The 25,679-nt window shown below is 41.1% G+C and overlaps 1 protein-coding gene across 50 annotated transcripts in view; it reads left to right on the plus strand.

Moving 5' to 3' along the window:
• The first annotated feature begins 4,017 nt into the window (after positions 1-4,017).
• TPX2 (TPX2 microtubule nucleation factor) overlaps positions 4,018-25,679 on the plus strand; it is a 53,702-nt gene continuing 32,040 nt past the window's right edge. For 2 of the 50 annotated variants that reach the window (XM_085003509.1, XM_085003528.1), the window contains exons 1-6: positions 4,040-4,305; positions 4,500-4,624; positions 8,094-8,184; positions 18,532-18,709; positions 21,321-21,440; positions 25,349-25,475. In XM_085003509.1, coding sequence (XP_084859635.1) covers positions 18,604-18,709; positions 21,321-21,440; positions 25,349-25,475 — 353 coding nt within the window. In that variant the 5' untranslated portion in view covers positions 4,040-4,305; positions 4,500-4,624; positions 8,094-8,184; positions 18,532-18,603. Of the gene's footprint in view, positions 4,306-4,499; positions 4,638-8,093; positions 8,185-18,531; positions 18,710-21,320; positions 21,441-25,348; positions 25,476-25,679 lie in introns of all 50 variants that reach the window. The other 48 variants (XM_085003498.1, XM_085003515.1, XM_085003496.1 and 45 more) reach the window with 26 other exon arrangements.

Genomic DNA, 25,679 nt, shown 5'->3' on the forward strand with positions numbered 1-25,679 from the left:
CAAGAGAGGAATCTTTTGGGCCAGGCTCACCTCCTGTTAATGTGGAAGTTCTTGGGAAGTTTTCTTTGTTTTTTGTTTTTTCAGGGCCATACCTATGGCATAAGGAGATTCCCAGGCTAGGGGTTGGGGTTGAATCAGAGCTGTAGCCGCAGGCCTACACCACAGCCACAGCAACACCAGATCCCAGCCACATCTGTGACCTATACCACAGCTCATGGCATCACCAGATCCTTAACCCACTGAGAGAGGCCAGGGATCGAACCTGCGTCCTCATGGATGCTAGATTCGTTTCCTCTGAGCCACGATGGGTACTCCCTTCTTGGGAAGTTCCTGCACGCATCCCGACCTCCTGGCATTGCCTCATTCACTCACTCACTGAGCACTTTCTGCCTAGCAGGCCTGGACAGAGCACAGCTTTGACACCCCTTCCCACCTCATATCAAGCAAGCAAGCTTTACCTCCACTGCTATCAATGGCCCTGCAGGGACCTGGAGGTTGGGTGATGTGTCTGCTGAAAATGGGCAGCCTAGGCAGAAACTGTCCTCTCTTCTTCTCTGTCCAGCTGTCCCTTCCTCCTCTTCTTGCCATCCACCTTTAGGGGCCTGGTGAGCAAATGGCTTTGCATTTATCACCTCCAAATATATAATTAATTTATCTATTTACCTTGTTTAGTGTCCACTAGAATGTCTGCTCCCTGAGGACAGAAATTTTGTCTGTCTTTTCACTGCTGAATCCCCACTTTGCATAGCAACTGGCACATAGTAGGCGCTCAGTAAATGCAGTGACTGTGCCTCTGTATCTCTGTGGGAAAGATGCTAAGTGTGTCTCTTGGAACTAAACTTAGAAACAAAAGTCCTAGGTTGTAGGGAGCACATGCTTTTTTTTTTTTTTTTTTTTTTTTGTCTTTTTGCTATTTCTTTGGGCCACTCCCGCGGCATATGGAGGCTCCCCAGGCTAGGGGTCGAATCGGAGCTGTAGCCACCGGCCTACACCACAGCCACAGCAACGCGGGACTCGAGCCGCTTCTGCAACCTACACCACAGCTCACGGCAACGCTTGATTGTTAACCCACTGAGCAAGGGCAGGGACCGAACCCGCAACCTCATGGTTCCTAGTCGGATTCGCTAACCACTGCGCCACGACGGGAACTCCCTATTGTTGTTTGTTTTTCATTTGTCAAACAGAATCTTAAAATTTGGTCTGATCAGTCTTTTCCTTTATGACTTAGTTTTTCCCTTGTGTCTGTCTTAAAAATTTCCAACCCAATGTCGTAAATATATTTTTTTAAAAACTTTAAAACTTAATTTTTAAATTATCTTTAGGGTTTTAATTCATCTGAAATTTGTTTTTGTAAATGGTATTGAATAAAAATTTAACATAATATTTTGCCCAAATGAAAAAAATATCCCAACTCCATTATCTGTTTGTCTCCATATGATTTGAAATTCTACTCAACATTTACTAAATTCTGATATACATGGGTCTATTTCTGGATGCTTAAATTCTTCTACTGATTTTTTTTTTGTTAAATTTTTTTCTATGGCAATACCCTGCCTAAAAAAGAACTGTGGAAAATTTCAAACAAATATATGTATGTGTATGTCTATATGTATCATGAACCTGTTGCTTGTGTGTTTTGTTGTTGTTGTTTTTGTTTTTGCTTTTTTTATAGTTGCACCTATAGCATATGGAAGTTCCCAGGTTAGGGGTGGAATCCGACCTGCAGCTGCCAGCCTATGCCATAGTCTCAGCAATGCAGGACCTGAGCCAAGTTGTGACCTACACCACAGCCCACAGCAATGCTGGATCCTTAACCCATTGAGCAAGGCCACGGATTGAACCTGGATCCTCATGGATACTATGTCATATTTGCAACCCACTGAGCCACAACAGGAACTTGCTGTCACTCAGTTTTAATAATTATTAATTTGTGGCTAATCTTGTCTCATCTATACTCCCATCTACTTTCCTTCCAGCATACTCCAGATAATTTTGAAGCACATTCCAGACACACTTCATCCTCATCATTTCTATATGTGTCTCTAAAAAATAAGGAGTGTTAAAAAATAAAAGCACCCCCCCCCACTCTTGCAGGGGTTTTAAAATTTTTTGTTTTCCTTGGAACTCCCTCCTTCCCTTTCTTTCTTTTTCTGTTTCTATTTTTTTTGGTCCCACCTGTGTCATTTGGAAGTTCCAGGGCCAGGGATCAAACTCTCACCACAGCAGTAACCAGCACCTCAGCAGTGATAACTTGGGATATATGGCTGAGCCAGCAGGGAACTCCTGATGTTTATGTCTTGAAGAAACTAGATCTTTTTTTCCTGTCAAATTTTCCCATCTGGATTTTGCTGATTGAATCCCCGTGGAGTCAATTAATAAGACTTTTTTTTTTTTTTTTTTCCAGCACCAATGGCACATGGAAGTTCCCAGGCCAGGGATTGAACCCAAACCTCAGCTATGATTTGCCATAGCTGCAGCAATGCTGGATCCTTAACCCACTGGGCTGGGCTGGGGGGCTTGTAATGGAGTCCCCACACCCCAGAGACAAGCAGGATCTTTAACCTGCTGTGCCACTGTGGGAACAGCAATACTTTAAAAATTACTATAATCTCATATATTAATATTTATGAGATCTGGTATGGCAATTTCTATTATGTTTTCAAAATTCAGATGCTCTTTCTCTTCCACATGAATTTTAGAATCAACTTGGCAAATTCCATGACAAAACCTATCAGGATTTTCATTGGAATTGCCTTGAACTTTTTTGGGGGTCGGGGGGTGTGCCCAGGGCATGAGGAAATTCCCAGGCCAGGGATCCACCCCAGACACAGCAATGAGAACGTGGAATCCTTAACCACTAGGCCACCAAGAAACTTTGTGCCTTGAACTTTTAACATGGAAAATTTACAGTATTATATATATCCCCATCTATTAATAAGGTATATACCCTTATTTAATTATTTTTATAGTTACTCAACGAAGTTTTCCCTTTAGAAAAATCTACTGTGAAGATCTTAGGTATATTTTTCAAAACTTTGTAGCCTTTGTTGTTATATGTGTTTATTTTGGCCTCCCACGCGGCAAATGGAGTTGCCTGGCCAGGAATAAGATCCTAGCCAAAGCAGCACTTGCGGCAAAATCACAATTCCTGACCCTGAACCCACTGTGCCCAACCGGGGATCCAATATCAGTCCCAGCGCTCTCAAGAGACCAATGATCCCACTGCACTACAGAGGAAACTGCTTTTGTTATTACGAACGTTCATCTTCTTGTTCTGTCCTTGCTATTATCCTCTAATTGACTACTGATGATGTATAGGACCAGACATTCTTAATTCAAATCCCATCTCCTCCACTTAAAAAATATGACTTTTGATGTTTATTCAACTTCTCTGGGCCTTTGTTTTCTCTTCTACAATACGACAGTAAAAAAGCTAAGGATGTAGATGGAATTAAAAGGGGAGGACCAAGCACCGCCAAATCACCGCTTTAGCCAGTAATATCAGGGCGTGGACTGGATAAAGAGTTCGAGAGACTCCACACTTGGCAGAGACTCCGGGGGCGAGTCTATATTGCATGCAGAGGACTCGATGTTAAAACGAAGTGAATTCTCGTGAATATTCAAAGCACTATGCATAACTACAGGGAGAATAATAAAAAAAAATGAGAAATTCTCTTCCGTGAATGTTTTGGGGAGGTCCAGGACGCACGCCGTTCTGTTACCTAAATTCGACCTCCACCTCTTCAGTTGGTAGTACCATCTTTCCCAAAGAGTTTGGAGCGAAGCATTCTGGGCTTTGTAGTAATTTCTTCTTTGGAATTATCCCTACCGACTCAGGCTCTTGTACTACATTTCCCAGAAGCCTCTGGGGCCGGTTGTTTGCTCGTCCCTCAGGCTGACTTCCGGCGCCGCTGAGATCTCTCGGGCCAATCGGGAGGCTGGGCTAGCCGGATCCTGGCTCTCTGATTGGTGCGTTTGACTGGAGAGTCTGGGTTCAAATTTTCAACGGTACTGAATGAATCCCGCGGCGGGTTTTCTGGGCGGTCGGTTGTCAGCGCCGAGGTGAGGTGAGCCGTGGGGAGAAAAGGGGAGCACCCAGGGCTCAGGGCAGGCTTCTCCCTGATTTCGAGCTTCTGGAGGTCGCCTCCCAGCGCTGCCTTGAGGGCCTGGCTTCTGGGAAAGTGTGCTGCAGGGGCGCCGTTCTGTCCTGCGTAGCGGGAGCCGGGCTTCCGGCCACCCTTCTCTTGGTAATAGGATTTCCCCGTGAAGTCCGTCCGGATCGGGTCTAGCGAGCTGTGTCTTCAGGTAGAGGCAGAGGCCGGCTTGGGAAATAGGTGGAAGGAGGAGTTGGGGGAGACTATGGGCTAAGGATAACGGTAACGACAATTATATTACCCAGCACACATGAAACAGGCGTTTATTGGACTAAGCACTGTTTTCTCATTTAATTTTCACCCAAAGCCGGTGAAGTTAGTGCTATTCTTATCCTTCTTTTATAGGGAGTAAACTGAGGCCTGTAATCTAGAAACATTTTGAGAAAAGGGTGATAAACTGTAGCCCCGCCCTCAAGAAGGCATTTAGCGGAGGAAAACAGCCACAGACAACTGCATTTCAGAACAACTGTGTAAGTTGGAAAGGTAAATGAGGTGGTGTGAGAACATAATTGAGGGCAAGTTTAATTCCACTTGGAGTTGTCTTTCTGTTGGGGGATTTAAAATTCATTGTTTTATCCCTGTCTGCCCAGCCCTTCCTCTTTGTGTGGAACCACTAGTTACTATTGCCTTTCTAATTTCCTATCCTAAAACATGTAGAGATTGAAGAGGGAAGGAAAAGTGAACCAGGCTATAATATTGTGGGATTGTTTTTTTTCTCCTGTTCTCTTTTTTTCCTTTTGTTCGCCCCCGGCAGCATATGTGCCACAGTTGGAACCCTTCCCTGGTTTCTAGATACATGGTTTCTTTTCTCACGACTTTCTAATATTCAAGTACCAAGCATTTCCTGCCAATCAGTCCTGCTTGGGACAAGACAGCATCTGAGTGCTCTACTGATTTCGCTTTATTTATTTATTTATTTTTTAAATTATTTATTTTTTTAACTTATTATTATTTTGTCTTTTTAGGGCCAAACGAGGGGCATATGGAAGTTCCCAGGCTAGGGGGTCAAATAGGAGCTGTAAGCTCCTGGCCTATGCCGCAGTTCATGGCAATGCTGTATCCTTACTCACTGAGCAAGGCCAGGAATCAAACCCATACCCTCATGGATACTACTTGGGTTTGTTACTCCTGGGCCATAACAGGAACTCTCTGATTTTGCTTTAAGATCATTGCTTGGATTTCTCCCTGGTTCAGCCTTACCTTATCTTGCCATCCTATGGCCTGTCTTTGAATTTGTCTCACTCATCAGATGTCAACATTTGAACTATTTTCTGTGTTACTAAGGATATTTTTATGTTGTGATCTCAGTATATCACACCCCCTGTCCTGCTATCCCTAAATCAAACTTGGTTGTTTTGGAGTCATACTGTGAGTGTGTCTGTTCAGCATTAAGTTGTCACTCTTGGTTTCAAAATTATTGTGGTTCCCAGCTCACTCAGGTAATTAATTGACCTTTGAGGGTTGTACTCTGTGCTCAGATTGGTACTAGATGCTGTGCATATACAGATATGAGGTTTCTGCTATGCTTCAGGACAAAAGTCTGAATCAAATTGACAAGTGACAATTAGCACAAAACAGCATCTGAGTGCTCTGTTGTTTTGTACTGTAAGTGCCCTGGCAATTTAGAGGTGAGGGAGATCAAGGAGTCTTAAAAGGGACAAGGGTGAGCGTTCCCCGTTAGCTCAGTCTTAACCAGCATTGTCACTGCTGTGGCTCAGGTTCAATCCCTGGTCCAGGATCTTGTGCATGTCTCAGGCACAGCTAAGAAAAGACACACACAAAAAACAAAAAGCAACCCAAAAAACACCCCAAAACAGGCAGGAGTGGCTTTGGGAAGCAGGTAGGACACAAACTACTCTTGATAAAGTGAATTTAGTTAGAACTGAACTAGAACCATCTTGGTGCATGAAAATCTCTCATTCAATATCTGTTGAATTAGAAAGGCAAGAAGGCTTTATTTAAATTGACTACACAATTTCATATATGTGAAACTGAATTTATTGAAATAGGACGGCAAATTTGTTTAAACTTTCAAATTATTTATTTTAATTTTTTTCTTGTCCATCTCTTATTGATTTATTTATTTATATTTTTTCCACTGTATAGCATGAGGACCAAGTTACACATACATGTATACATAATTTTTCCTCCCATTGTTGTGTTTCGATGTAAGTATCTAGACATAGTTTTCAGTGCTACACAGTAGGATCTCATTGTAAAATTTCAAATTATTTAAATAAAACAGTTATTTTGGCCAGCCTTGTACTTAAGTCTATGTAGTCTAACCTTAGTAAAGTTAATTTATCCTGCAGCTGCAATTAAGCTTCTTCAGGAGACAGGATTATGTGGGAAGCTTCTTCATTTCTTGTTTAGGTACCAGAATAGGTTCAGCATTCTCCTATATTCCCTATATATTTTTTTCTTCAGCCTTTCCTGGGTCTCTTCTCTAATTCTTTTTGGATTACTGGAGAAGAAAGCAGGTGGAGAGATTTAAATGTTCTTTGGCAAACTGAAACTGAATTTTCTTTGCCATGGGTAAAGTTAGGAAGCAGAATTGACTATAGGGAGATTGAACAGCCCAGTCAGTTCTGTGAATACATCTGTGTTTGAGACAGATCAGCAGCCCAAGGTACTTTGTGAAAAAAGTATAGATAACTGAGAGGGGTTCTGTTTTTGTCCAAGTTTTGGAGAAACTTGATTGGGGGAAGTTAAAGGTTATTGAGAGGGGTATAACATTTTTTGTAGGCACTTAGTTTAAAAATTTTTTATAAATTGCCATTTCTACTTTTTTATTTTTTACTTTTTATTTTTTTAAGGGCTGCACCCACTGCATATGAAAGTTCCAGGCTAGGGGTCAAATCGGAGCTGTACCTGCTGGCCTACACCACAGCCGCAGAACGCCAGATCCAAACTGAGTTTGCAACCTGCACCACAGTTGACGGCAATGCCAGATCCTTAACCCACTGAGTGAGGCCAGGGATTGAACCTGCATCCTTATGAACAATAGTTGGGTTTGTTACCACTGAGCCACAACAAGAACTCCCTTTTTTCCCCCTCGCTCTGCTTTTTTAAATTAAAAAAGGTAATAAAAGTTTTTTCATATTTTGAGTGTGCCTGCTATTTTTCCAGATGTTTGAATCGAATGGCAGTACACACTACCACCCATTGGTGTCATTGTTCGTAAATTGCAGGTTTTGGAAAGGTTGCTTTGAAGTGGGAGTGTGTAAGAGTTCCTGTTGTGGCTCAATGGGTTAAGAACCTGACTAATATCCATGAGGATTTGGGTTCCATCCCTGGCCTCGCTCAGTGCGTTAAAGGATCCAGTGCCCTGAGCTGTGGTGTAGGTTGCAGACTCGGCTTGGATCTGGTGTTGGTGTGGCTGTGGCAGAGGCTTGCAGCTGCAGCTCCAATTTTACCTCTAGCCCAGGAAATCGTATATGCCGCCGGGTTCAGCCCTAAAAAAAAAAAAATAAAGTGGGAGTATATAATATCAAGGACATGAGGAGATAGCAAACGTACACTGTAAAAATTTAGGAATACTTTTGAAACAATCTGTTAAGAAGTTTGTCATTTGGGGGGAATCCATACTATTTAGACCATAGCTTTTTTGTGTGTGTGTCTTTTTTTTTTTGCACACCGGTGGCATATGGAGTTTCCCAGGCTAGGGGCTGAATCGGAGCTATAGTTGCTGGCCTACACCACAGCCATAGCAACACTAGATCCAGGTCTCTTCTGCAACCTACCCCACAGCTCATGGCAATGCCGGATCCTTAAGCTGCTGCGCACATCCTCATGAATACTAGTCGGGTTTGTTAACCGCTGAGCCACAACTAGAACTCCAGCTTTTGGGTTTTTTCTCTGTCAACGTTTTTTACTGCAAAGAATTTGAACCTGTTTCATTCTACTTCTTCCATGTTCTTAATAAGAAGTATTTTCCAGACTTCAAGATTTCAGAAGAGAGGTGAAAGAATATATTGCAACTTTGATTCAAGCTTCTAGATAGGTGGACTGAGGACAAATTAAACTATGGGTAAGGCTGTATCCACAGTGTTACATTAAAAACAATGAAGAGAAACATTAATGTATCAGCTTCAAAAGTGTTTAAATAACTTTTAACTTAGCTTTATAAAGTAACCCATATTTTGGAAGAAAATCTATTTAATATGGAAAAGCAAAAGAAAATAACATTACCCACTCTCACACCTCTCAGGTAAACTATGGCTAGCATTTTGATAGATTTCTTTCCAATTTTTATTGTACCTATATTTGGTTTTAAAAAATCATGCACTGGAGTTCCCGTTGTGGCACATCAGAAACGAATCTGACTAGTATCCATGAGGATGCAGGTTCGATCCCTGGCCTTGCTCAGTGGGTTGGGGATCCAGCGTTGCCGTGAGCTGTGGTGTAGGTTGCAGACGCGGCTCGGATCCCGAGTTGCTGTGGCTCTGGCGTAGGCCGGTGGCTACAGCTCTGATTCAACCCCTAGCCTGGGAACCTCCATATGCCGCGGAAGCGGCCCAAGAGATAGCAACAACAACAACAAAAGACAAAAAGACAAAAAAAAAAAAGAGTAAGAAGCTGGAAGAGTATGTAAAGAAGAAGTTGGAAGAGTGTCCCTGAGGATATAGGTTGGATCCGTGGCCTCACTCAGTGGGTTAAGGATCTGGCATTTCTGCATGCTGTGGCGTAGGTTGCAGATGTGGCTTGGATCCAATGTTGTGTGGTTGTAGAGTAGGCCTCATCTGCAGCTTCTATTGGACGCTTAGCCTGGGAACTTCCATATGCCATGGTTGTGACTGTAAAAAACAAAACAAAACAAAACAAAAAAAACGGATTATGGTTTATAGAGTTCTGTGGATGAGTTTTAAAAAGCAGAACTGAATTTGTAACCTTCAAAAGCAGTGATAGGAAATTCCCAAGTTTGGGAGGAAGATTATAGAAAAATGTTATTTGCTTGAGATTTCTGGACAGTGATGAATTAGAACAAGTGTCCATGTGTCCTGTGCTGACTTCTGAGTGCTTGGACAGTGAGGGATTGTCATTGGATTTTAAATTGACCCAATTTTGGAAGCTTCATAGATCTGTTTCGGTAAACAGATCCGATTTCATCATAGAAGTTAGCAAACAAATGTGGAAACAGAGTCCATGAACTTCCTTCAGACTTAGTTTGTGACTTTGATTAACAGTTAAAATTGATGTCTGGATTATGCTGTCATTTACTGTCTGCTGCTAATCTTTATATATATATTTTTTAAATGTAGGTGTTTTCTCTCTGGGTAAGATGAAAATAACTCAACTCTATTTAACTTGTGGTAGTGTAACAGGATCTCTTATCCCTTGTGAAAATAGGAGACGGTGTCCCTGGGGAAATGGCACTGCCTGGGATGGGACCATCTTAACTAATTATACTTCTAATGAGGACATGATTTACTTTGTTTATTCTATGACATTACCAATTTTTAAACTCATGATTTTTCCTCTGATAGAATTAGGCAAGACACAGTTCACAAGCTGGATAGTGAGGTGCTTGAGAGCATCTATCAGACCAAAGTCTTTGCTTTGCTTAGGAGCTGCTGGTCTATTTCAGCCTTGCTTAGAATGCTTCCTTTTGCTGCTTTCCCCAACCAGCTCTGAACCTGCACCTTTTGATTTATAGAGCTTGTCATGGCTGTTTATTTTTGGTTTGAGAGTGAAGGAGGCAGAGGGGGTGCTGGAGGTTAATTTCAGATGAATGTGGAAATAGGTTACATTGCCTCTTCTGCAGTCTTCCTCAGTTGTGTACTTCCCCTTATTTGTTTTCCTTTTCCATTCATCTCTTCCTCTAGAAAAAGTCAATATTCATCTTTATCCCATAGAACTCTGCAGGTCTGTCTGTATCTTTGAAGTATCACTTCCACCAGGATGCCTTCTCTGACCCTCCTTCATCTGTTCCCTTCTTGGCACTTCTCTAGTGCCCTTTGTTTATCCCTCAATACAGCAAAAAACACTGTGTATCAGAATTATCTGTGAGTTTCTTAAGGATTGTATATTTATCTTTTCAGTCTCTGTTTTTTGGAAACAAAAATGGACTATATGACATGATACATGGCACTTAAAAGACAGTTTTAAAAGGAACTTAACTAGTTCATAACATATGGGAGAAGCTTTTCCCTCAGGTCTATTGTAGGATTATTGGTCAGAAAGAGCTATTTCTTCACTCAGAATGTTTCTAGTTTTGCAGGAATCTGAAGCTGTGGCAGATTCAGATAATTTTGAAATGTGAGGTTGATTCTTTTGCTTGGCAGCTTGATTTGTGTGGGGGAATGTGCTTGACGCATGTGCCTTTTTTTTTTTTTTTTTTTTCCTTTCAGTGAAACCTGTTGACAGAAATTCAATCTTGATTAAGGGGTGCAGGAAGGCGTCCAATTCCGTCCTGCTTGGGGCTCTCAGTTAAACAGTTGGCTTTGGCCTTGGCCTGCTCCATTTCCCACTAGGCCTTTAATTTTTGAAGGTTTCACATCCTGATAATTATCTGAGAGAGGCAATGTAGCAAAACTAGTATAACCCAGTAGTTACCTTTGATTTTGTTCTTGTACTTGTTCTATCACTATTGAAGAGAGTCAGACTTCTCAATGGACATGTATTTATTTGTTCCCTTTTTTTTTTGTTGTTGTGAAGGGGAGGGAGCATGGGAGGTCATACTAGACGAAAAGATAGCTCAATAGAAGCTTTTTAAAAAAGAGGTCATTTTAGGAATTCTCCTATGGCTCATTGGGTTAAGGATCTGGCATTGTCGCTGCAGTGGCTTGAATTGTTACTGTGGTGTGTGTTTGATCCCTGGCCCCAGGAATTTCACATGCCACGGGTACAGCCAAAATAAAATAAAATAAAAGAGGTCATTTTAGAAAATAGTATTTTGGTTTTAAAATTTTACCTAAATAAAGATTATGTATATTTAGGTTAGGTGTGAGCCCCCATGCTTTTTAACCCCTACTAATCACATGCAGTTCTAAACCTCAGAGGACATCCTTCCTTGTGATACTTGAATAGTCTCTTTTTGGCATTGGGGGAGGCGGGTAGGTTAGCCTGTGGCATATGGAGTTCCCTGGGCCAGGAATTAGATCCAAGCTGCAGTTGCAACTTTGGGGATCAAACCTGTGTCCTGGCGCTGCAGAGATGCTGCTGATCCCATTGTGCCACAGTGGGAACTCCTTGAATAGTCTCTTTTACTCTCTCTCTCTCTCTCTCTCTTTTTTTTTTTAAGGGCTGTGCCTGCAACATATGGAGATCTCCAGGCTGGTGGTCAAATCAGAGCTGTACCTGGGGAACTACACCGCAGCCACAGTAATCAATGCAGGATCCAAGCCGTGTCTGTGACCTACACCATAGCTCATGGCAACGCCAGATCCCCAACCCACTGGGTGAGGCCAGGGATAGAACCTGCAACCTCATGGTTCCTGGTCAGATTTGTTTCCACTGCACCACGACAGGAGCTCCTTCTTTTACTCTCTAATATCCACTGAGAGATTCAGACTAACCTTCATCTTGTTTATAGAAAAAATTTATGTACAAGAGTACAAACTTAAGTAAAGAGAAGTTAAGGGGTGATGTTTTACTTTATGAGAAAATTCAGCTCAGAGCTTTCCTGGTATACTTAGAATAGGGTTTTTAACTTATGAGAGTATTCTTTATGCATAATGAGAAGTTATTCATTCTTGTCAGGAATGCTTAATTTTTGTATAGAGCAGAGTTTATTTTGACATTTGTCTACCAGGTTAGTAAGATTTGGTTACCTACCTCATTTTTACTAGAATATTTATAGGAGACCCCTGTATTTTATAGTGACCCCAGATTTTGGAATCCTATAGACCTGGTCTGAAAACTCAGTATGGCTACCTACTAGTGGGTCATCTTCTCTGAGCTACTTCCCTTATTTGTAAAATGGTCGTGATGATATCTACCTTGTAATTGTTACTGCTTGTTAATGCAATTTATTTTATTTTAAGCTTTATTGATGCGTAGTTAATTTACAAGGTTGTGATAATTTCTGAATTCAGTTTAAATGAGATGATTTACGTGAAGTGCTTGGTAAACTGCTTGGCCTGTAGTAGACAATCAGTATTTGGAAGTTACATTTTCTTTTTCTTTTTTTTTTTGTCTTTTTTTTTGCCATCTCTTGGGCCGCTCCTGCGGCACATGGAGGTTCCCAGGCTAGGGGTCCAATTGGAGCTGCAGCCGCCGGCCTACGCCAGAGCCACAGCAACGTGGGATCTGAGCCACGTCTGCAACCTACACCACACCTCATGGCAAAGCCAGATCCTCAACCCACTGAGCAAGGCCAGGGATCGAACCCGCAACCTCATGGTTCCTAGTTGGATTCGTTAACCACTGAGCCACGACGGGAACTCCTGGAAGTTACATTTTCTATAAATGGTTTTGTCTCTCACTCCTGGACATTTGATATCAATCTATATTAATATCTATCTCTAAATAAATATGAGAGGCAATTGGATAGTATGGTGGGTTAGGACATCCCTTTATAGTGGGCCTGTCTGGTCAGATCCTGGTTCTGCTACTTCTTAGCTGCATGACCATGAACAAGTTGAAAATATCTCTCTGCCTCAGTTTCCTCATCTGTAAAATTAAGGTAATAATAGTACCTATTTTACAGGATTGCTGTGAGGATTTAGTAAGTTAATACATGAAAACACTGCCAACAGTGTCTGGCTTGTCATAAATACTCAGTAATTAATAGCTATTATTTTTAACTATGTTTTCAAAGTTTTTATTAGGTCAGTACATAGGAACATTTTATTTTTATACAGAAACATCAAAAAGGAAAATGTGTAGCATTTGGATATGTGAAATTCATAGCCAGTTTACATGCTATGTAAATGGGAAGCATTATATCCAGAGATCAACAGGTTTGACAATTATTGCTGGATTATAAGATTATTTAGTAAAAATCCCAGAAAGCCTAGTGACTTCTGGACTGTAAACATAGATTTAGGTGGAAAAACATTGCTTAACTAGTTCTTTAAACTGAAAAGGTATGCATTTATACAATAAAACATATGTAAAGAATACAGAAGATTATATAGTGAGGTCTTCCCCTGACCCAGACCTTCCAGCTTTCTTCCCAGGCCCAATTGCTTTTTTTTTTTGTTTTTGGCTTTTTGCCTTTTCTAGGGCCACTCCCATGGCATATGGAAGTTCCCAGGCTAGGGGTCCAATCGGAGCTGTAGCCACTGGCCTTCGCCAGAGCCACAGCAACGCTGGATCCTTAACCCACTGAGCAAGGCCAGGGATTGAACCCTCAACCTCATGGTTCCTAGTCAGATTCCTTAATCACTGAGCCATGATGGGAACTCCCCCAGTTGCTTTTAACCCTTTTCATTCTCCTGCCATAATAGTCTATGTATGTGTAAAGGTATAGCCCTTTCCTTCTTTTTAACCTGAACGGGAGCACACTCTTGTGCATTTTGCTTTTCTCACTTAATACCTCTTGGAACTCATTCTGTACAAATCACATGTGTAAAGTTGTCAAATGTTAAAATTACTTAATATTTCAATATATGGTTGTGCCATAATTTATTCAACTAATCTCCTATTGGATGGACTTCCCATGTGGCTTGTAGCCTAACTTATCTCCTATTGGTGGAATTTGGGTTTTCAGCCTTTTGGCTCTTGTGAACAATGTTATGTGAATAGTCCTTCCTTTTTTTTTTTTTTTTTTTTTTGGCCACTCCCCATGGCATGCAAAAGTTCCCAGGCCAGGGATCAAACAGGAGCCACAGCAGTGACAACACCAAATTCTTAACCCCTAGATTACCAGGGAATTCCTATGTGAATTTTCCTTTACCTACACACACATAAATACCTATCCGTAAGATATAATTTCTACATTTGGCAAGACCTATCAAAAAGAAAAGTACAAATTGCCCTGCACAGAGGCTAATAGTGTAGCCCCATAACTAAAAAAAGGAAAAAAGGATGTGAAGGGTTACATTTGAATACTTTCCAGGTGGTTTTCAGCATCATGCTTTGGTGGAATCATAGTTTTTTTTTAGGAGGCTAAGTGGAATTGCTGCATATTACATTCCTGCCCCTTCCCTCCCCCAGCTTGTCTTCATTACATTCCTGCCTGGGAAGTCTTCCCAGTGACCTAGGTTAGGCATTAAGATCATGGGAATCTAAAATTTTCCCATGTTTTCCAACATGTTTGTTCACAAGAAGAGGAAAACTTCCTCCTTGCAGCAGGGGAATTTTAACAACTCTCAGCTGCTACGGAATCTCTTAGTAGGGTCTTTTGAATAGAAATGTGCTCCAGGAGAGGAAAGGTATCAGTAGGTCAAAAGACAGTGATAATATCATATGGTAGTGTATTTCAAAGCTTTCAAAATACCTTCTTATTTGTCTCTGGGACATAGGTAAGCAGAAAGGTGGAGTGACTGGTCCATTGTCATATACATCAAGTAATGCTAGAGATAGGGCAGGAATTCTGGATTTTTCTCTGGGGACTGTTTTGTCTTTAAGTGGCAGAAAATGTGACTTTAATGACTTACCTGTTTTTATTGTCTGGAGTAGGTGATGCTGGTCATGAGTGATCAGTAGCTCAGTGATAGCAGGGCTGTTGTCTCTTATTGTCTTGGCCAGTGTGCGTGATGGCTACTGTAGCTCTAGCTATTACATCTGCCTTCAAGGCAAGAAGAAGGGTGAAGGGAAAGGGCTGGATCTGGCTGTGGTGTAGTCCTCAGCTGCAGCTCAAGGGTTGTTGCTACACCAGGAAAGGGTGAGTTTTCCTGTGAATCCCTTAGTAGATTCCTACTTTGTTCTCATTGGCCAGAACTCCCATGGCTTCTCCAAGCTTAGAAACTTGGTGCTCTGTTATAGTGCACTTCGTACATTTTTGTTGTCGTTGTTGTTTTGTCTTTTCTTTTTATGGCTGCACCTGTGGCACGTGGAAGTTCACAGGCTAGGGGTTGAATCGGAGCTACAGCTGAGGACTACACCATAGCCAGATCCAGCCACTGGATCTGAACCACATCTGCCACCTATGCCTCAGCTTGTAGCAACACCAGATCCTTAACCCACCGAGCAAGGCCAGGGATCTAACCTGCATCCTCACTGAGACTGCGTGGGGTCCTTAACCCACTGAGCCACGATGGGAACTTCCACGTTTTATTGTTTTGATGATGTTCTATGAAAAATATTTAATCATGACTTAAACTATGTTAATCTCTAATTTTCTTTATACTTATAGTTCATACTATGTAATTTAAATCTTTATATTTACTTATTGAATGTTGTAAGACTCCTGTCTAGATTTTAAATTCCTTTATGTCTGAGACTAGATCTTTTACTTTTTGTATGCGACAGAAAAGTGTCTCATCCTTGAATATTCATGAGAAGGGAACTCTGATATTATCAAGCCCACATTTATGCCCCTAGCAAGTGGATGATATGAGTGCACTGCTAGCAAATAGCTTGACTGAATGAAATTGAATAATGAAAGTAGAAGTGGGGGAGAGTGAAAATTTAGAAAGAAGATAGTAAAGAATGTTCTATTCAGGGCAAAAGTCTATGAAGAATGGATCTACTTGGAAAGAAATATGGTACTATTTTCTATGCAAATAGAGACCATAACTACATTAACATGCTTCTCTAATTCACAGGGTAAGAGGACAGAATGATGTAGAAAAGACATTGTACTAAAGTCAGGAGATGGCGTTCCCATCGTGGCTCAGTGGTTAACGAATCTGGCTTGAAACCATGAGGTTGCGGGTTCGATCCCTGGCCTTGCTCAGTGGGTTAAGGATCTGACATTGCCGTGAGCTGTGGTGTAGGTTTCAGTCGCAGCTTGGATCCCGCGTTGCTGCAGCTCTGGTATAGGTCGGCAGCTGCAGTTCCCATTCGACCCCTAACCTAGGAACCTCCATAAGCTGTGGGAGCAGCCCAAGAAATGAAAAATAAAGTCAGGAGATGCAGTTCTCAATCTAGTTCTGCCTTTATATAACTATCATATTGGACAGGTCATTTAGTCTCCCTTACCTTCAGCTTCTTCTTCTAGGATGAGAGTAATAATTGATGCTTTAGAGGATTGTTGAGGGTATTAAAATACAGGATTTAGTACTGCATGGTGCCCGGCATGTGTAAGCACCTCTGGTAACTGTTTGTAACTATGATCAGTAGTAGTATTGTTGAGTGATCTTGGAGGATCCTATTTTCATTTTTTGGTCTTTTTAGGGCCGCACCCATGGCATATGGAGGTTCCCCAGCTAGGGGTCAAATAGGAGCTGTAGCCACTAGCCTATGCCACAGCCACAGCAACGCCAAATTCGAGCTGCATCTGCGATGTACACTACAGCTCACGGCAGTGCCGGGGTTCGAATACACTGAGCGAGGCCAGGGGTCGTACCTGCATCTTCATGGATACTAGTCAGGTTTGTTAACTGCTGAGCCATGATGGGAACTCCTTGGAGGACCCCCATTTTGCTTTAATTAATCTTTATCTATAAACTTTAAAAGTTAGATGTTATTTAAAATTCCTTCCAGTTCCAAAGTGTCATATTTCTACACCAGGTACCTCAATTGGGGCATTTTTATAAAAGTATCTGTGGAGTTCTGGCTTCTGTGAGTTCATAGTTGAGACCGAGGTAGGATGAGGTTCCCCAGATGCATAGATTGATGTCACTGTGTAAAGCAAGTATCTGTCAGAACAAATTCCTTCTGAATTACCCCAGTCCACCGAGAGAAGCTAATGAAATGCTGGCCAAACCACTAAGTAGCAGTGACATTGGTGTAACTAATCTCATGCTTTATCTCAGAGTGTAGGTATAATGGTATAATATAGAGAAAATGAGCACTGAGGGCTCTTAGATCCCAGAGGAGAACTGGCACACCTCTCTGGTAATGCAAGTGGGTGTTGTTACTCTTTTGAGGAACATTTTCACAGTGTGTGTTAAGAGCCAGCGATTCCATCTAAAAGAATTTGTCTTAAGGGAAGAATTAAGGATATAAAGAGAAATACAGCTACATGGATAGTCTTCTAGTAGTACCTTTAAAGTGAATATTGAGAAAAGCCTATAATAGGGGATCAGTAAATTATGGCACAGTCATCAATTGTTGATGTATCTATGTATTGATATGGAAGGTGCTCGCAATATGTGAAGCAGCTTCAAAATGTCAGTGATCCCATTTGAAAACAACAGTAAAATGTGTGTGTGTATCTGGAGTAGTGTGCATTGTGTATTTTTATAAAAGCTATTTTTCGGATTAATCCCTTAGATGAACATGTATTTATAAAATCAGGGCTTAAAGAAAGATACCGAATGAATGTGTATGCAAGCTGTTCCCCATATCTGCTTCTCTTCCAAGATACAGAATACTTTAAGTACATGTTGTTCCTTGGACAAAGACAAATGGCTCATAAGGTTTCATAGGGAAATTATTTGCCAGTGAGCTTGGCCTTTAGGCTATTTTTCAGATTACTTCCAGCTGTTTTCTTAACCATACGGGGCTGGAGTGGGGTCTGCCTTTAAATCTACACAGATTTCCACAGGACGGAGGACACAGGACAGTACTTCTGTACAAAGGATGGGGAAGTAGGGATGGACCCAGCTCTTTGACGTGTTTCTTTTGCCTAATCTGCCTGTTGTGCCTTTTATGTGTTTTTAAGTCTTTCTCTTCATGCCCAGGAGTAGTTTTTATGAAAGTATTTCTGAAGAAAAAAACCTGTGCTTGGCAAAACCGTATTGAGCTTTTACTATGTATGAGATACTGTCGTAAGCACTTTGGTGGATGAGGTATACACACATGAGTAAAATCCATCCTTGTCTATAGAAACTTAGTACCCAGTAGGAGAAGTGTTTGCATAGTTAACTAATATGAAATTGGATAGTATAAAAAAGCGCTATGGCTTTGGAGAGGTAACAATTTGTTATGACAGATGGAAATTGGGAAAGATTTTATAGAGAATTGAGTTAGACTTTGAATGATGAGTAAGATTTTGGTTGGTAGGTATAAAATTTAATGGTGTGTTTCAGAAATTGGGTTATTCAGGGCAGAAAAAATAAATTGGATGCCGGGGAGTCTGGAAATGAGAAAACAGTGGATCAAAGGAAAATAAGATAATGTAAAATATCTAGCCATAGTACAGGGCATGTTGTAGATATTCATCAAATTTGGTCTATTTCTGATTCCAACATATTTACTTCAAGGAGTGTCTTCAAGTTACCAAAAAAGCAAAGTTAACTTTTAGTGTGATTTGAACTGTAAGGCATGTTGCCTGGGTGATTTTCAGAATTGCAAATGTGATAAGTAAAAGCAAAGTCATCTCCAGGGAATCAGTACCTTAGATAAATGTATAACCAGGTTTCTGAACTATTTTTTTCCTTAGTAGGTGACCGATTGAGAAAAGTGACACAAACATTGGGAAAAACCTGCTCTTCTAAACGAAGAGGGGTGGAAAATGTCACACGTTACAACCTCTTATTCCTATGATGCACCAATGGACTTTATCAATTTTACATCTTTGGATGATGAGGAAGATACCCAAAACATAGATTCCTGGTTTGGTAAGTGTCTACTTTCTCTGCTTTTTTTTTTCTTTAGGGCCACACCCATGGCATATGGAAGTTCCCAGGCTAGGGGTCGAATTAGAGCTGCAGCTGCCGGCCTATACCACAGCCACAGCAATGCCAAATTGGAGCCATGTCTGCATCCTACACTACACAGCTCACAGCAACGCTGGGTCCTTAGCCTACTGAACAAGACCAGGGATTGATCCTGCATCCTCATGAATACTAATTGGGTTCTTAACCCTCTGAGCCACAATGGAAATTCTGACAACGCTGGATCCTTTAAGTGCTAGGTCACCAGGGAACTTCCCCAATTCACTTTATTTATTTATTTTCTACTTTTTTAACTCAATGAATTTTATTATATTTATCATTTTACAACGATCATCACAACCCAATTTTATAGCATTTCCATCCCAAATCCCAAGCCCATCCCTCCCCCACAACCTGTCTCCTTTGGTAACCTTAAGTTTTTCAGTCTGTGAGTCAGTATCTGTTCTGCAAAGAAGTTTATTGTATCCTTTTAGAGTCCACATATAAGTGATAGCATATACATTTGTGTCTCACTATCTGACCAATTTCACTTAGCATGATAATTTCTAGTTCCATCCATGTGGCTGCAAATGCCATTATTTCATTCCTTTTTATGGCTGGGTAATATTCCATTGTGTATATGTACCATATCATCTGTCAATGGACATTTATGTTGCTTCCATATCTTGACTATTGTATATAGTGCTGCAGTGAACATTGGAGTACATGTATCTTTTGGAGTCATGGTTTTCTCTGGATAGATGCCCAGGAGTGGGATTGCAGGATCAAATGGTAATTCTATTTTTAGTTTTTTGAGGAATCCCCATACTGTTTTCCATAGTGGTTGCACCAATTTACATTCCCACTAATGATGTAAGAGGGTTCCTTTTTCTTCACACCCTATCCAGCATTTACTATTTGTAGATTTTTTGATGATGGCCATTCTGGCTGGTGTAAGATGGTACCTTATAGTAGTTTTGATTTGCATTTCCTTAATAATTAGTGACGTTGAAGATCTTTTCATGTGTTTTTTGGCCATCTCCAATTCATTTTATTTTATTTATTTTTTAAATTATTTTTGCTTTTTAGGGCTATACCTTTGACATATAGAGGTTCCTAGGTTAGGGGTCGAATAGAACTGCAGCTGCTGACTATACCAGAGCCGCAGCAACGCGGGATCCGAGCCACGTCTGCAACCTACACCACAGCTCACGGCAACGCCTGATCCTTAACCCACTGAGCGAGGCCAGGGATCAAACCCACAATCTCATGATTCCTAGTCGGATTCATTGCCGCTGCACTACAACAGGAACTCCCCCAATTCATTTTAAAATGGAGGGATTATGCTGTTCAGAACCCAGTCTCCAAATAGAGATAAGATTACTTGATGTTGGATCATGTGATATGACACAAACCTTGACACCAGGTCAACAAATAAGAATGTGGTTTTGTTTTTATGTTATGTTGGAGTAATATGTGAGACCATTGATATGTCAGGCTAATAGTTGCAGGGGCCCCTTTATTTCTTCCTCACGTCCTTATCCTCCTAATTAAGAGAAATCAATATGTGATGGGGAACAGAAATGAGTCCATTGCAGTTAACACTTACAATGCAGTGTCCAAATGTGATGGCCTATGTCATTCTCTTGGAAAAGGACAAATGAAATCCAGTGAGGATCCTGAGAGGAGGGGGTCTGTTGGGTGTGGTGTAGGAGGAAGGGTGGATGAGATGGCCTGCTGTCTTCAAGGTCTTCCCCATGCGCTTGGTCCACTGAAACCCTGAGGAAATAGCTGAGTTGTCTATCTGTTTTTCCAAGTTTTTCTGAAAAACAAAAAAGGAAATATTAGTATAACAATACTGTTAAATACAGTTTGGAAGAAAAAAATGAATCCTGCTGTTTTTTCAAAATCACCTTACATATTACTTTCTACTTTTCTTCCAAGTATCACATCTCTTTACATAGTTGCAATCAGTCTACATTCATAGAGGTATTGCTGGGAGTCACCACATTTCTGAAGTTTTTGTCAGTACGCTGTTGGTAGAACACACTCTTCCCTGCTTTGCACTTGCTTTTGAGCACAGAAGACCCTAAGATAAAAGTTCCTTAAGAGAGCCTAGTTCTGTTCCATCCTCACACACCCACACTCTTCCAGTTGAGGAAGAACCTCAGCTCAATCATACTGTAAGGTGTCCCTTGTAAGCCTTGCAGATCTTGGTGGTTACAGTTTTCTTTAAGAGGAACATGAGGTATTTAGGGGGTGGATAAGGCCAGTTTGTGCTCGTATGGTCCTAAATATGTTATCAAGCAAAGATAAGGAGCTCTTCACAGTGCAGAGTCTGCACTTCTCCTTTTCTATAATGCATTGTTCAGTGTTGCCAGTGTTTTAGTGATAGTTTCTGTCATCTGTCTCTGACATACAATGTGTGCTTACTTCTTTTTGATCACTAGAACTTTGCTGGTATTTGCCAAATGAGTTAGAAGTGTGCTGGTAGGCTCCATTTTAAGTGTATGGCACCAATCTATTTCTCTTCCTTGCTGACTGTTTAGATGATGATAATTTTACCTTTTCACAGAGGAGAAGGCCAATCTGGAGAATAAATTTCCTGGAAAGAATGGTACAGGAGGGCTTTTTCAGGACAAAACTCCTCTGAGAAAGGCTAATCTTCAGCAAGATTTCACACCTTTGAGACCAGGTAAGAAAGAACATGAGAAAAAAAGCTCCTTGGCAGATGGTGGAACAGTGTAGTAGGAACCTGAGGGGGTCTGGGGAAATTACCTAAATGCTGTATTCTAAGGTTTTCAATTGGTAAAATGGGCTAATTCATTTATTCATTTCATGGTGAATGTGAAACTAATGATGTGCCTACCTTTTTTTTTTTCCCAATCTTTTCAAAATTGAGCTAACATAGAATTTTATTGCCAGATATATAACTGTTTTCTTTTTATGATGAGATTTAATGTGACCTAAGCTGAGTTTGGCTGGGAAACAAAACAGCAGGAGGGAAGAATGTGCTGCCTGCCAGTTGTACAAGAATTCTTTGAGTCATAATATCTGATTTTCAAAGATGATTGACATTTAAACTAGTAGTTACTAAGTCTGCCAAATAATGTTTATTATTTTGAACAAAAAAAGTATTCTTTAAGAGGTCATAAATTCTCAAAAACGATTCTTGATTTTTTGGTTTTATTTTGTTGGCCATATTTGTGGCATGTGGAAGTTCCCAGGCCAGGGATTAAACCCATGCCACACAGTGACAATGCTGGATCCTTAATTTGCTGTGCCACAAGGGAAGCCTTGATTCTTGTTTTGAAATAGCTATATTTAGATATAATTCACTTATCATGCAATTCACCTGCTTAAAGTATATGTTTCAATGTTTTTTCATATAGTCACAGGGTAGTTGTGCAGTCATCACCACAGTCAAATTAGAGCATTTGAAAATTAATCTTTTGGGTAAATCTGACACTAGCTTCAATCACACCCATTAACTAGAGGGCCATATCTGGAAATAGCTGTATTTTCAGTGAACTTGTCTAGTTTGCGGAGTCTGAGTTGCTAGGCTGACTTTAAATTAGTTCTTTCATAAGTATAGGTGATATCTATTGAATTTGGGATCTGGAGAAGAATCTTGAACTTTTGCATCCATCTTTCTTGCATAAGAGGTTAGAACTATGCATATTTCATTTGAGGTGCTTAGAAATGTGGCAGATTTTCTGTTGCTTTGATGGTTTTTGTGCTCTTCTTGAATTGAATAAGCCTGTGATATACCTAGTTTGTTTGGACCTCTTTCAGTCTAAGACTGTTTTGTCAGCAGTACGTCCTAGAGCAAGAGACCTCTCCTGGGCCCATCAGGTGGTGAAGACCATGCATACTGCTTCCATGCATGCATACCCCTTGGGCCCCGCAGTCTTTGTGGTCTTTCTCACCTGTCTCACCTGTCTTCCTCCCCCACCCCTACTCTCTGCACCTACAGCATGTGGAAGTTCCAGGTCAGGGATCAAACTGCTGCAGCAGTGACCCAAGCCACTGCAGTGACAGCACTGGATCCTTAACCCACTGAGCCACATGGGAACTCCCCAAATGCTAATTTTTTCATGAAGACTTCATTGTTTCTTTCTCATTACTCTCAGCACTTTTTTCTCTTTCCGTTTCCTGATGGCCGTGGTAACATCAGAAGACTTTATGATAGAAATATCTCATTTTCCCACCCAAGTTCACTTTCTCAAATGCTCTATTTTTAAACTCTTGCTATTTTAAATTGAATTGGGGCTTATATCCATATCTTATCATGGGAGTTCCCATGTGGCTCAGTAGAAATGAATCCAGCTAGTATCCATGAGGATGTGGATTCGATCCCTGGCCTCGCTCATTGGGTTAAGGATCTGTTGTTGCCATTAGTGGTGGTGTAGGACGCAGATGCGGCTTGAATCTGGCGTGGCTGTGGCTGTGGCGTAGCCTGGCAGCAGCTTTAGCTCTGATTTGACCCTTAGCCTGGGAACTTCCATATGCCGTGGGCATGACCCTAAAAAAATAAAAGGCATAATATCTGATCATATGATTACTTCCAAAATATTTACTGTTTTTTTATTATGTAAATATTACTCAATGCCAGATCAGTTATTGTGGCACAACTGCATTCCTCCTTGATTCTTTTTTTTTTTTTTTTTTTTTTTTTGGTCACAATCTCTTGGCCACATAAAGATGATCCTGACATCAAGGTCAGGTAGATTCTCTTTAAACTTTTTAGTTACTTAAAATTTTGTCACGCATAGCTTGCTTCGTATTGGACAGTGATCCTTGGAAGTTATAACTGCTTAATTGGGGAGGGCATTATTTTTCTTAATATCTTTTCAGTGTCTTTGCTGCCTTGTTTCCTGGATCTTATGTCTTCTTTCTTGTATTCTTCCATTCATACCTCATTTTGCAGGAGTACATCCTCTGGGAACTTCCTAAGTTTATGTGCAGGAGAGAACTTTGAGTTCTCACATGTCTGAAAATGTCATTGTTCCACCTTCATTTACAATTGAAAGTTTGACTTAATACAGAATTGTAGATTGAAATATTTTTTCCTTCACTTCTCTGAAAGCAAAGAATTTTTACCTTTTATCATCCGGTGTTGCTGGTGAGGAATTCAGCTTATCCTATTTTCCTTACCTAGGCTATTTCTTTGTCTCTATGGAAGCTTTCAGAATTTTATCTTTTTTTTTTGTCTTTTGTCTATATAGGGCCCCACCCGCAGCACATGGAGGTTCCCAGGCTAGGGGTCTGTTCAGAGCTATAGCTGCCAGCCTATGCCACAGCTCTACTCCAGATCCGAGCTGCGTCTGTGACTACACCACAGCTCACAGCAATGCTGGATCCTTAACCCACTGAGCGAGGCCAGGGATCCAACCTGCAACCTCACGGATTCGTTTCCGCTGTGCCACCACAGGAACTCCCAAGAATTTTATCTTTTTAAAATGTTGTAAGAATGTGTTTGTGATGCTTTTCTTTGAGGTGGGGGCTTAGGCTGGCAAATAGGCAAGGCTCTGGATACTTCATTTCTGCTTCAACCAAAAGTAGCTTTTAATTATTTATTTATTTATTTTTAATGAACTTCTTTTCTTTTTTTCTTTTTTTTTTTTTTTTGTCTTTTTGCCATTTCTTGGGCCTCTCCCGTGGCATATGGAGGTTCCCAGGCTAGGGGTCCAATCGGAGCTGTAGCCACCGGCCTACGCCAGAGCCACAGCAACGTGGGATCCGAGCCGCGTCTGCGACCTACACCACAGCTCATGGCAACGCCGGATCGTTAACCCACTGAGCAAGGGCAGGGATCGAACCCGCAACCTCATGGTTCCTAGTCGGATTCGTTAACCGCTGCGCCATGACGGGAATTCCCAAAGTAGCTTTTTTTTTTTTTTTTTTTGTCTTTTGTCTTTTTGTTGTTGTTGTTGTTGTTGCTATTTCTTGGGCCGCTCCCGAGGCATATGGAGGTTCCCAGGCTAGGGGTTGAATCGGAGCTGTAGCCACCGGCCTACGCCAGAGCCACAGCAACGCGGGATCCGAGCCGCGTCTGTGACCTACACCACAGCTCACGGCAACGCCGGATCGTTAACCCACTGAGCAAGGGCAGGGACCGAACCCGCAACCTCATGGTTCCTAGTCGGATTCGTTAACCACTGCGCCACGACAGGAACTCCCCAAAGTAGCTTTTATAAATTGATCTACTGCATAAGGTTTCACTGGAACTAAAGGTTCTACTGCTTAGGAGGGATACATACACATACACACAATTTTCTTTTTTCCTTTTTTTTTTGGCTTCAGCTGTGGCATATGTATTCCTGAACCAGGGACTGAATCTGAGCCACAGCTGCAACCTATGTCACAGCTGCAGCAATCCTGGATCCTAAACCCATTGTGCCAGGCCAGGGATGGAACCTGTGTTTCCACAGTAACCTGAGCCACTGTAGTTGAAACCTTAACCCACTGTGCCATAGTGACAACTCCTACACACAATTTTCAATCTAGAATTCTGTATTAAGTCATATATATAGATGTATCTCTCATCTCTAGCTCATTTCCTTGAGATTCGAGTACTGACTAGATTTTACTCTCTTGCAGTTGACAACACATATAACAAAGAGGCAGAAAAAGAAAATCTGGTGGACGAGTCCATTTCATCAAATACTTATTCTTCCATAAAAATTAAAGAAACCACATCAAGAAATATTCCAGCTCAGCCTCAGAGGTAAGACTGTTCTAGAGCTCAAAAGTGTTCATATTACCCATGTTCAAAGAATAGTTACTAGCGTACCTCCTGTGTGACCCATACTATGTTAGACTCTTGATGTTACCTTATTTAGTCTTCGTGACATTTATGAGTTGTAGGTAAGGGCTCAGAGGTACAAAGTTGCTTGCCCAATGCAGATTTATTTCAGAGACCAAATTCATA

Source organism: Sus scrofa, chromosome 17 (assembly GCF_054392235.1).
Source record: "Sus scrofa isolate SSC_HxYL_T2T_F1_AM1 chromosome 17, Sscrofa_HxYL_maternal_Yorkshire_Landrace_v2.0, whole genome shotgun sequence".
Classification (NCBI taxonomy): Eukaryota; Metazoa; Chordata; class Mammalia; order Artiodactyla; family Suidae; genus Sus; species Sus scrofa.